Source organism: Citrus sinensis, chromosome 5 (genome assembly GCF_022201045.2).
Source record: "Citrus sinensis cultivar Valencia sweet orange chromosome 5, DVS_A1.0, whole genome shotgun sequence".
Lineage (NCBI taxonomy): Eukaryota > Viridiplantae > Streptophyta > Magnoliopsida > Sapindales > Rutaceae > Citrus > Citrus sinensis.
The window spans coordinates 17259825-17273367 of NC_068560.1; the positions used below are offsets into that span (position 1 = coordinate 17259825).

General features: G+C 34.3%; 1 protein-coding gene and 1 non-coding gene across 2 annotated transcripts; one reads left to right on the forward strand and one right to left on the reverse strand.

Moving 5' to 3' along the window:
- Positions 1–2901: 2901 nt before the first annotated feature.
- Positions 2902–3009, reverse strand: LOC112496215 (small nucleolar RNA R71). Its single transcript, XR_003062713.2, has one exon. It is a non-coding gene; the product is annotated as a small nucleolar RNA R71 (small nucleolar RNA).
- Positions 3010–4381: 1372 nt separating this feature from the next.
- Positions 4382–4849, forward strand: LOC107176998 (uncharacterized). The gene has a single exon (XM_052441153.1). The coding sequence runs from the start codon at positions 4382–4384 to the stop codon at positions 4847–4849; it is 468 nt and encodes a 155-aa protein (XP_052297113.1).
- Positions 4850–13543: the final 8694 nt, after the last annotated feature.

Sequence of the window (13543 nt, forward strand, 5' to 3'; positions counted from 1 at the left end):
AGAAAAGAGAAAAACTTCTCTTAATTTCAAGCCATGAATGCTCTCTTTTGTGCCTTACATAAGAAAGAATTCTATAGAGTTTAAGGTTGTTCCACTGCTTATGAAATTTGGAAGAAAATTGAAATTGTTTATAAAGGTACAAATCAAATCAAATAGTATAAAATCAGTAGATATACTAGGCAATAGAATTGTTCCAAATGGAATAAAATGAGAGTATTAATTCTATGTACACTAGATTTATAAACATTATAATCACTTTAGGAGCTTTTGGAAAGACCTATTCAAATACTGAGAAGGTAAAGAAAATCATTAGGTCTTTACCAAAAGAATTGAAACCTAAGAAATCTACCATTGAGGAAGCCAAGGATGCTTTATCTATTGATAATTTAATTAGGTCACTTATTTCTTAGGAAGAGGATTTGGCAACTGAAAAAGGTAATGAAGACAAGAAGAAGAAGAGCATTGCCTTAAAAGCATCAAGATCTAAAAGTGACGATGAAAGTGAGATCGAAGATGAAGACATGGCTATGATAGCCAGAAAATTTATAATTTTTTTCAAGAAATCCATTGACCAAAGGAAATTCAAAAACTTCAAAAATCATAAAGAGAAGAAAGAGGTGATTATTTGGTTTGAATGTAAGAAGTTTGGACACATAAGATTAGTACGTCCTCTTCTCAACAAATTGAAGAAGAAAGTTGCAGTAGCAACATGGGATGATAGCGATGAGGAGACTAGATAACTCTATGAAATGAGAGTTATTATGACACTTCTAGACTTAAATGAATATTACTTAGGGAGTAAATGATGTGTTTTTATTGCATTTTTGTTATATTTTGTATAAACATTCATTTTCGTTTAGTCTTAATAAATTTTGTTTGATTTAGAATAATTCGTGCTTAGATTGTGTGCATAATTGTTGGTGTCCAGAAGCTCATATTTCAAGGAATGAATGCTGATGAAATAGGCTTGCAAAAAATGAGGAAAGAACATGGCTACAAAAGAATTGAAACAAATCTGGAACAATGTAGTTGTTGTAGCCGTTGCTGTAGCAATTTTGGAACAACGACAGAGAAAATTTATTGCGGGATACTTGCAGAATCGTGGTCTGCAATTTTCTAATCTGACTTATGCGCGCCTTAGGCTTCCGTTTACCCTAATTTTTAATTATAAAAGGAGCACACATCATATGGAAAGGAGGCGGTGAATTAACATCGAAGAAATCAAAAGAAAAAGAAGGAAATAGCATAATTCAAGAGAGAATAAGTATGCACCATTAAAGAAATCTGCTGAACTATTTGATCCAATTTTCATCATTCTCTACTTTTTTCCTTAGTTATTCTCTGATTAAGACGATGAATTTCATGACTGATATTTTACTGTTAGTTTTCCTTTTACAAGTTATGAACTAAATTTGATTGTAGTTGAGTGACAAACAATCTTAATGGGTTCTTGACAGTTCTTATGAGTTGCTGCAAGATTGTTGTAGCACTTTGCTCTAATAACTTATATTACAATCATTATTTCGGCTGACCTCTCATTTAATGGTTTAAGTTAAGAGAGAGCCGCAAAATGACCTGTCTTAGTGGAAATTATTAGACTAATACTTGATCTTAATTTAAGTTTCCTGGATTAAGTTTAACTTGAGTCCCAAAAGGGCCACACTTTGGTTAAGATTTGTGAAAAACTAGGTATATGGATTCATCTTGTAGGGTAGAGAGAGTGTTTGTTCATAATGCCATATCTTAGGTGAAATAACAACTAGTCATTGTTAGGTTGCATAAGTGTATGAGAAGTCCAACAAGCGACAGTTGAGGATGCAAAATAATTCTGCCCAGTGTTGTAGGAATTACTGCAGCAACTGGTGTTAATTTGAACAAAACAGTCAGCCCATGAAGAGAGTTTGGCCATTCAACTGCCTCATTCTTATTAAATTCTTTTTGCGTAATTCATCTAATTTACTTTATTACTGCATTTATTTTATTAAATTGTCAATTTCATTAGTCAATCAACTTTAATTAGATTTTTCTTTAGATAGAAGGAAATTTGCACTATTGTAATTGTTGTAGTATTTCTAGTAACATTAGTCCATGTGAAGACGATCTTGAATATTCATCACTTTATTACTTGTTGTGTACTCTTGCACATTGACATCAATAGCAATTGAGTCAAAATAATCAATAAGTTTTTGGCGCCATTGTCGGGGATTGATTGTTTATTTTCGAAGTGTGGAGTTAATCTTGACAGTGCCAACTTGATTTAATTCGTTCTATTTGTTGACAAATCAAGACTTCCACGCGCAAAGATAGATTTGTTGAATTTTAATTTGATCCTGAGATTTAAAGGATTGTAAGGCGATTGCGAAGAAAGCAAAGAAATTCAAAAATTGCTTCAGAAATGGATAACTTGCAAGATATGGGAAACTTGGATCCTCACGGGCCACTACAACCTGTCAATGTTCAAGAAGGGCAAAATGGGCACATTAATTAGAGACAACCATGCAACAACAATATCATTTACATGGCAGATGACAGAGACATGGTTATAAGAGATTATGCTGTGTTAACTCTTCAAGTTGTATATCCTGGAATAGTCAGACCTGAAGTGGAAGCCATCAACTTTGAACTTAAACCAATGATGTTTCAAATGCTATAAATAGTGGGTCAATTTAATGGACTGCCATTTGAAGATCCTCATCTCCATCTTAAGTTCTTTTTGGAAGTGAGTGATGCTTTTAAAATTGCTGGAGCAACACAAGATGCTTTGAGATTGAGGCTTTTTCCTTACTCCTTAAGAGATCGAGCAAGAGCATGGTTGAATTCTTTACCATCTGATTCCATCACTACATGGAATGACTTGGTTGACAAATTCTTAATGAAATATTTTCCACCAACCAAGAATGCAAAATTACGGAATGAGATCACCTTTTTTCACTAACTTGAAGATGAGAGCTTGTATGAGCCTTGAGAGAGATTTAAAAAGTTGCTCAGAAGATGTCCTCATCATGGCATTCCCTGTTGCATACAGCTAGAAACCTTTTACAATGGGTTGAATCCAAATACGAGATTGATGGTCGATGCTTTAGCAAATGGAGCCCTATTATCCAAATTTTACACTAAAGCTTATGAAATTTTAGAGAGAATTGCCAATAATAACTATTAGTGGCCATCAACTAGACAAACTGTAGTAAGATGAGCAGCAGGGGTACATAACATAGATGTAATTACAGCACTGTCAACTCAAGTAACATCATTGACTAACATGGGGAAAGCCATGACTTCTACTCTTACAACAATAAAGCAAGTTGCTGAACTATCTTGTGTATATTGTGGTGAGGAGTATGTATTTGACAACTATCTAGGAAATCCAGCATCAGTAAACTATGTGGGCAACTTCAACTGAAAGCCCTAGAACAACCTATATTCAAGTACTTACAACCCTGGAAGGAAGCAACACCCAAATTTCTCATGGAGCAATCAAAATCAGTATGCTTCAGTAACTAGTGGATAGAATAGACAAGCCCAGCCACCTGATTTTCATCAGCAGAACCAAGGGCAAAAACACATTAGCCATGATCAAATTAGTTCATTGGAAACACTTATTAAGGAATATATCGTGAAGAATAAGGCAATTTTGCAAAGTCAAGTTGTATCTCTGAGAAACCTAGAAAACCAAATTGGACAGCTTGCTATAGCAATGAGTAGCAGATCTCAAGGAAATTTACCTAGTAATACAGAAGATCCAAGAGTAGGGGGTAAAGAATGCTGTAAAGTAATCAACTTAAGATCTGGAAAGAATGTTGACATTCCGGTTGATATGGCTAAAAAGAGGTTGGAACTTAACTCCTCACAAGAACAACCTCAAGTTAAAAGGATGTTACAATAACCCAGCCATACAGATACTGGTGCTAGTGGTCAAGCTACAACAACATTGGAAGAAAATCACCCAATAACCGCTAAAGAAGATGTTGCAACTCCAGTGGTGACAACTCATAATAAATCAAAGGAGCAGAGATTGGTACCTCTTGAAGCTGTACATCAATTTAGGCATGGACCTCCTTTCCCACAGAGATTCCAGAAATAAAAATAAGACAAACAATTTAGCAAATTCCTAGAAGTGCTAAAGCAGTTACACATCAACACACCTTTTGTGGAAGCATTGGAACAAATGCCTAATTATGTGAAATTTCTAAAAGATATTTTGGCAAGAAAAAAGAAGGTTGGGAGAATTTGAAACTGTTGTTTTAACACAGGAATGCAGTCACATACTTTAGAGTAAGATTCCTAAAAAATTGAAGGATCTAGGAAACTTTACAATACCATGTTCAATTGGAACTAGGTACAATGGCAGAACACTCTATGACTTGGGAGCTAGCATTAATCAATGCCATTATCTGTATTGAAGCAATTGGGAGTAGGAGAGTGCAGGCCAACAACAGTCACTCTACAATTGGTTGACAAATCTCATGCATATCCCGAAGGAAAGATTGAAGATATATTGGTAAAGGTTGACAAATTCATCTTTCTAGTAGATTTCATTGTAATAGACTTTGAGGCTGATAAAGAGGTACCAATTATACTTGGAAGACCTTTCCTGGTAACTGGGAAGACTCTAATAAATGTGCAGAAAGGAGAGCTAACCATGAAGGTGAATGACCAACAAGTCACCTTCAATGTATTAGAAGCTATGAAGAGTCCTGATGAGGCAGAAGATTGTAATTTTATGAGTGTTGTGGATCTTGCTGTAACAGAAAGAATAAATAGATGCTGCAGTAAAGAAGTTATTAAAGCTGTCACTTTTGAAAGCTTTGAAGAAGGCGATGTTACAGCAAACCAGATAAATTGGATATGAGAAAGGCAATCTAACATACATAGTAGAAGTAAAGATGACTTTACCATCTATTGAATCACCTCTTACTCTTGAATTAAAATTGTTACCTTCACATTTGAAATATGCTTATCTTGGTCAGAACAATATACTTCCTGTAATCATTTTATCTTCTTTGAATGCAGATCAAGAAAAGAGCCTGGTCGATGTGCTTGGGAAATACAGAAAAGCAATTAGATGGACTATGGCAGATATTAAAGGGATCAACCCATCCATATGCATGCATAAAATTCTGTTAGAGGACTGTTACAGCAATTCAGTAGAGCAACAGAGAAGGCTAAACCCCATTATGACGGAAGTTGTGAAGAAAGAAATCATCAAATGACTGGATGCTGGGATCGTATGCCCGATATCAGACAGTTCATGGGTAAGCCCAGTACAATGTGTTCCAAAGAAAGAAAGAATAACATTGATAGCAAATGAAAAAAATGAACTTATTCCTATAAGAACAGTGACTGGATGGAGGGTATATATAGATTACAGGAAGCTCAACAAAGCCACATGGAATGATCACTTTCCGTTTCCATTTATAGATCAAATGTTGGACAGACTTGTTAGAAAACAATACTATTGTTTTCTCGATGGATATTCAGGTTACAACTAAATTGCTATAGCCCCAGAGGATTAGGAAAAAAAACTACATTTACCTGCCCTTACGGAACTTTTGCTTTCAGAAGAATGCCCTTTAGTCTATGCAATGCTCCAATAACTTTCCAAAGATGTATGATGTCTATTTTCTCAGATATGGTGGAGCAAACATTGTAAGTCTTCATGGATGATTTCTCAGTCTTTAGAGAAACGTATATTGATTGTTTACACAACTTGGAAGAAGTTCTTAAAAGATGTGAGATGACTAACTTAGTACTGAATTGAAATGCCACTTCATGGTGCAAGATGACATAGTGTTAGGTCATAGGGTGTCCAAAAATGACATAAAGGTAGATAAAGCAAAGATAGAAGTGATAGATAAATTGCCACCTCCCACTTTAGTCAAGAGTATTAGAATTTTTTAAGACATGTTGGATTCTATAGAAGATTCATAAAGGACTTTTCCAAAGTAGCTAAAGCATTATGCTCACTGCTAGCACATGACAAGCCTTTTCATTTTGATAAAGTTTGTTTTCAAGGTTTTAGAGAACTGGAGAAAGCTTAGGTCACTGCACCAGTGGTTATAGCACCAGATTGGACTCTACCTTTTGAGCTGATGTGTGATGCCAGTAACCATTCTGTTGGGGCAGAGAAAAAAAAAGGTTTTCCACTCTATATACTATACTAGCAAAACTCTTACTCAAGTTCAAATTAATTACACTACTACAGAGAAAGAGCTGCTAGCAGTAGTATTTTCTTTCGATAAGTTTAGAGCTTACTTGGTGGGTACTAAAGTGACAATCTACACAGATCATGCAGCCATCAAGCACCTAATCTCAAAGAGAGATGCCAAATCGAGATTAATAAGATGGGTCTTATTGCTTCAGGAGTTTGATTTGAAGATTAAAGATAAAAAGGGGACTGAAAATCAAGTAGCAGACTATCTGTCTAGGCCAAAAGCAGATACGAGCACATTGATTAAACAAGACATCACTTAAACATTTCCTGATGAACAATTGTTAGTGCTACAACATGCACAGATGCCACATAAACCAGGATCCTCATAGTATGCAGATTTTGCTAACTATTTAGTAAGTGGATTGCTACCACCTGAATTAAATTTTCAGCAGAAAAAGAAATTCCTTCATAATGTTAAAAGCTACCAGTGGGATGACCCATACTTGTATAAGTTATGCTCAGATCAGGTAATACGAAGATGTGTTTCAAAGGAAGAAATTCCACATATACTGCAATCTTGTCATGCTGCAGCATATGGAGGACATTTTGGTGGACAATGAACAACTGCTAAATTTCTGCAATCAGGTTATTACTGGCCTTCTGTTTTTTAAGTATGCTTATGAGTTGGCTAAATGTTGTGACATGTGCCAAAAGACAGGAAACATAACTCAAAGACATAAAATGTCATTGACAAACATTCTGGAAGTGGAGATTTTTTATGTATGGGGAATAGATTTCATGGGCCCCTTCCCACCATCCTTTGGGAATTTATATATCCTGGTTGAGGTGGACTAAGTCTTCAAGTGGGTAAAAGCTGCAACATTACCCATCAATGATGCCAGAGCAGTGGTGAATTTTCTTCAGAAAAATATCTTTTCAAGGTTTGGCACTCCACGAGCAATTATTAGTGATAAGGGTACTCATTTCTACAACAAAGTATTTGTTGCAGCAATGGCTAAATATGGAGTCAAGCATAAAATTGCAACAACATATCACCCACAATCCAATGGCCAGGCAAAAATGTCTAATAGGGAGATTAAGAAGATTCTAAAAAAGGTAGTTAACCCTACAAGAAAGGATTGGTCATTGCGCTTACATGACTCCTTATGGGCTTACAGAACAGTATACAAGACACCGCTTTACATGTCTCCCTACCGAATTGTGTATGGGAAAACTTGCCATTTGCCACTCGAGCAGAGGAGACTTCAACTATGTGAACTTGATGAATTACAATTATTCTCGTATGAAAATCTTGCTTTATGTGTTATTAAAATCTTATTGAGTCATTTGGGTTAAAACAAGATCTAATCATGCTTCGATTAGAGCGTAAGCTAACAACATTGGCTTGGTTTAGTACTATAACGATATCTAGTATTTCATATCCTATCAATTCCACTTCCGCTACCCACCTCCGTAAGGATATTTGAACTTATCAAAATTACTCTACTCAACTACTTTCTAATAAAAAGATTTTTTTGCCTAATTACCCTTAACTAAAATTACAATTTTAGGCTAAAAATAGAACTATTGTTTAAAAAAATTGTTTCTAAGTAGTATTACATTTTATCGAACTGTTCTTGAATTCAAATTTCTTTATATTGCTACCTAAGAATTGACACATTAGCAGAATAATGAGAATCACTGATAGTCTGCTACTGATATTAAATAAAAAGACCTTCTAATGAGGTAGTAATACGTCATCAAATCTCAAAGTAGACCAGAAACTTATACTCATCTAAAATACAAGACCTCTAGCTGAGACATATTTAGAATGAAATGATGAAATACATACAAAGGGCACATCGGATGATTAATTTACTCATGTGTAGAATAAATTGTCTTTCAACTTAAGATGATCAAATAAAGGAAATAGATATATTGTCATATTCTGTCATAGATGTAGCGACACAATGAAGTATATCATAAGAAGATTGTGAAGATGGAAAGGGAAACCCCTTGTAATATAAACTTTGAAGAGAAGGGAAAAATGGGCCTTAGTCCAAATGATGCAGACAAGAGTAATCGGAATCTTCATCAATTTCTAGACATTCTGCAACTATGATAGACAATTTTGATAGGAACTACAAAGAAAATATTAATATTTTTATACTTGTTATTGGACATACAATAAAAACTATTCACTTACCTGATGGATAGCTAGATAAGTGTTACTTTTCACATAAAGTGCAAATTAGTCCCCTTTTTGGTTTGTGAAAACGTGATTTTTATGAATATGCTATAGATGCTTTCAAACATTTCCACAGTTTACGAATTTAGGCATTAAACGAAAACCTCCAATTATCAAACAAAAAGGTGAAAATTCAATATAATCAACAACTTCGAGACTCACGTAGGTGGTGGTTCAAGTTTCTGAACTACTATTATTATTAACAGTTTTGAAAAGCAAATAGTAATTTCATTTCACAGCATTTGCTTTTGAGAAATCTCAGATGTAATCAAAATTGCAAAACCACTCTAAATATGTTAGGGATATGGCCATAAATAGAAGTTAAATATGTTAGGATATATAGTTGTTCATAGCTAACATTTGATGGTTTAATTATTTGTTCTAGGGATTACGCGCTGATTAGTGTTTTCTGCTATCCGATGAATGATATTCAGTTTTCTTTTACATGTTCATAGGCAAGAGAATTTTCTAAGTACTTTCCTTGCCTTCAAATTTTGAAAGAAAGATAGATATGATATGTGAAGCAAGCCCAATGAAATAAGCAAATAAAATAGAACAAACAAAGGAAAATTTTTTTTCTAGAAACGTAAAATAACAAAGGAAACACGAATTCAACCTTTTCTTGTTTTCCTTATTTTCCACTGTCAAACTCCAAAATGAACAACTTTATTCTACCATCTCTTAAATAACAACAACAACAACATCAATAATAATAATAATAATAATAATTATTATTATTATTATTATTATTATTATTATTATTAACTTTGTAGGATGGAGCTCCCGCAAATCTTAAAGACACAAAATGTGCTTGACCCCATTGTTGTTATTATAGTTTCAAAATCATTTATATTATGCAAAATTAGGGAATAAGAAATAGCAAAATTGATGGCACATATGTTGCAATATACTTGTTCATGTAGCGACACATTGAAGTAAAGCACAAGCAGAACAACGGAAAATGTAACGGGAGAGCTCCCATTATGTAGATTTTCAATAGAAGTAATGCAAATTTCACAAGGGCAATGACCTTATTTCAAATGTTGCACCTGAGCAATGTCTTGAATCTCCTATAGAACTCAGGCATTCTATAATCATAAAGTACAACATTTCAAAAAAAAAAAAATATTGTATAGGTCCTTCCTTTATAAATTGTTTTGGTACACATACAGAAATATTTTCTTGGGTACTTTTCTCGCAATAAAGCCTGCCCAATCTAGCATTTTCATAATTTGGGTTTCTCATTTACATATTTTTCCCATTGGTTAATTATCACAAACCTCCACTGAGATTTAGCATATTCTTAGTTTGATAGATTGTTTTCGTGTATTCTCAAAACTTCCCAGACGTTAGTTTACCATTTTGTGTAAATTAGATTGGTGAGGATAAAATCGTAAAAGGACCCATAAATGATAAAAACAAACCCAAGTAAACTTGAAATTTTCAAGTTGTGTTCTGAAATTAGTCTCAACTTTGTAGATGTCCATTAGGTAAAGAACAGAAGCAAGTTGTACCCATCACATATAAGCAAGCTTTACGTAGCACACATTAACACCTACAAAAAAAGAAAAGGAAAAATGGTCATTTTTTAACTCCATTCGAATTGAAGCCATGAAATGCAACATCCCTTTCATCTTCTCTCTAAGGCTTTGATTAAAAAACTTGCTTACGAACGGGAGACCACGACACTTAATCCAGAGACAACAATACCATAGACGACTGATTCACACCGTTGATGTACCGACCAATGACTTTTGTCGTCGACCCACAAACAATCCCAGTGTTTTTGAGCCGCGAATGAGGTATGAATCAGATTATTTCCGTGCATGTTAGTTCTGCTAGTTGAAGTTAGTAGATTTGGTAAAAAAAGAATAATGGGTCTCGAAAATTTTTTTGAGAGTATTTTTGTCGTTTGCATTTTTTCCATCGATTAATGTTAATTGTAGGCGAATGATTGTTGCAAATGCATGTTCGCTTGTGATTGATTGAAAATGGCTTGTGATTTGTTATGCTGCCGTGTGATTGATTGAAAATGGATATGAAAATCTTTTGTTTGTTTAAGGTACTGCTGCTGATTATTGTGTTGTGCAAATTTTATTGAACTCGCAAGTGCACGAATCTATTGTAGTATAGATCAATGGTGACGAGTGTCGATCCCACGAGGAGGTGGATTTTAATTATGTGTAGAATTAATTTTCTAAATGGGTGGTTAGATTTGTGGTGAAATTTGAATCAAAATTTGAATTAAAATGGCGAGAATAAATTGAAGCGAATTCTATTGAAATGCGGCACTTGGGTATCTGGATCCGTATCAACATGCACCATTGGCTAAATATTCCTCATTAGTGCCAATTAAATTATGAGGGGGGAATCCACACCTCATGAACCATACTCTAATCAATATGGTGCTAAGGGCTTATCGTGCCAAATAATAATAACCTTGTACTAGGGAGCCGGTGAAACCAGGGTGGTATCTAGATAAGATTATTATTATTTGTCGACGAAAAGTCAAAACATCCACAAAAATTAGAGGGGAAGAGAAAATAAATTTACCAAATAAAGCCCATGGCACATGTTGAGACTTCACCTTCAACCCAAGCTTGAAAGAAAATTAGCTACTCATAATTGAACTAAGGGTAAAATAGGAATTTATTAAAATACATAAAAAGTACAAGATGGAGAAGGAATTACAGAAAATAGAGCCCAAAAATGGATTCAGAGATGCCAAATTAAGGGGGGAGAGCCCCCTTTTTATAGATACATTGAGTAAATCATGGCCATCGGATCAAAAACATTTCGGACGTTCAGGATTGTGCCACGTCATCAGTCAACAGTACGCGGTTTGACCACGCGGTTTGAATAGTAACATGGTTTGACCACGTGGTTTGAATAGTGACACGGTTTGGTGTAAAATAGTCCTGTGTATATGCATGTACCGTACGCGCGATTTTGGTCCACTAACATGCTGCCATGTCACCGATCAACAGTACATAAGAATTTTAGTCCAACAGGATCGTGACACCTCATCAGTCAAAGCCACATCATCGGTCAATGCCACGTCATCGATTCGACTATGTGAACAGTGTCGTGAACAGTAATGTAGACAGTATCGTACATTTGAACAATGCCATTTTTCTTTTTATGCTCCTCCTAAGATTTTCGACTCTTGAGTTCAAAAGTGATGTCCGTTTTGTTGTCTGATCTCTCGTTCATTGTGAAATGACTATGATGCCCCTAAAATTCATAAAATACTTAATTATAATACAACACACATAATTAAATGACAAGAGACTTAAATACATAAAAGTAGGAATGTTAGTGGACCTTGAAGTGTAAAATGATGATTTTCTCCTTTATAAATATACATTTTCTAACACTCAACATATTGAACATGGATTCATGCTAGTTTTTGTTAAATTAAAGATGAGATTATTTTTTAGGAGATCTACAAAACCTTCTCTATTATAGATTTGGCTTCTGGCATACCTGGTTGACTGGAGATAATTGTTTAAGTAGTCATTGCTGCATATATTAATCAGGAATATTGATTAGGCAATATACTGGGTCAAAGATTGGTATAATTCTGGAAAATTAGTCATAGATGTAGCCTGATTATGGTCTCAAATAGTATGATCTGCCAATTATGTTTGCTCTGCCCTAACAACCTTGAATCTAAGCTATGCCACTATACAAAGTCCTAACCTAATCAAGCTTGTTAGCCAATGTCCAAAAATTACAGTGTCCTTAGATAAGTCATGTCTTATTTATTTAAGTTATAAATGAAAATTGCAGTGTCTTTGGATAATCAAGCTGGATGTTCAAGTTATTGATGAGAGGGACCTTGATGAAGTTGCATGCTCAACATGTTACTCATTGTATTACGATTGTTTTTCTATTGGTTAAAATAATTCCTGTCCTTAATGAAGTTGGGGACAACTTAGAGAGGGTATACAGAGGCTTGAGAGCTCGATTGCCATTCATTTAATACTTGGCTGAGCTATAGTATACAAGCTAGTGATTAATAAAGAGAAGGTATGAAGGTCATGTTATTGGTGGTATCATCAATTACAATTGTTATTTCATTTAGTCATAGTTACCCTATATACTATTCGTAGACTTTTTGCATGTTTATGCATTCGCATCATCTTTTTGTTAAGCTAGTGATGGTTGATTTGTGTACTCATTTGTATCACTTGTAGTCCTTGAGGAATAAAATTTAAAATTTTATTGCATCTCTTGTACTAAATACTAATTTTGTTGGCTTTATGAATAGGAAATGGTTCATTATCTTATTTCTCTGACTTGAATAGTGTTACACTGTGTAAAAAAAAAAACTACTTTTTTCGCTCTTCTTATATTGAATAAAAGAAGGACACCATCAACGACCTCCCTTAAGGTTTGGCGTATTCTCAATTTGATAGATTAAATTCGTGTATTCTCAAATACCTCCCCTGATGCTAGTATACCATTTCTCAATACCCCTAATTTAGGAAAAAAGTAATTTGTATACTGAAAATAAAAAAATTTTGGTTAGTACCAGCATATTTGTTTTGGTGCCAAGGGATGTCAACACAATGAAAATATCAAATCACCCTTGCTACTTTCCAAAATGACTTTGATGAATGAAACAAACAAAAGAATTAAGTCAAATATAAGAAAATCAGAAGGAAGCTCTTATGCATTTGCCTCTGTCATGCTTTCTACATCAAATTTCTTTCAATCTTGATGAAGATCTTTATGCTTCTCCCAGCTTTACCCATACATGCAGAAAAAAATAGAACTAAAAATCAGAGGTGAAGATCAAAGAAAGACGTGTAGGAGCTAATGCTGAAAGTTGAACAGTAATTTGATTTTGATAAAAATTCGTTAAAACTATATGTTTTACATATAATCCATTAAGGTTAGTGTAGCAGCAAATCAATATACAACAAGAGAATGAAGAAGAAACCTTAGTAAATTAGAATTAGTTTCAGTATTCAAGAGTGTTATGAGAGATTATATAATTTGTAAATATTTTATTACAGTATATTAAGAAACGAGGCTTTAATAGGAGCTTTGAGGGGTGTCAATAGCTCTACTATAAAGTTTCTCATGCTAGTTGCTTTTAGTGATGATAAAGTCGCCCACAAGTCAAGTGCAGATCA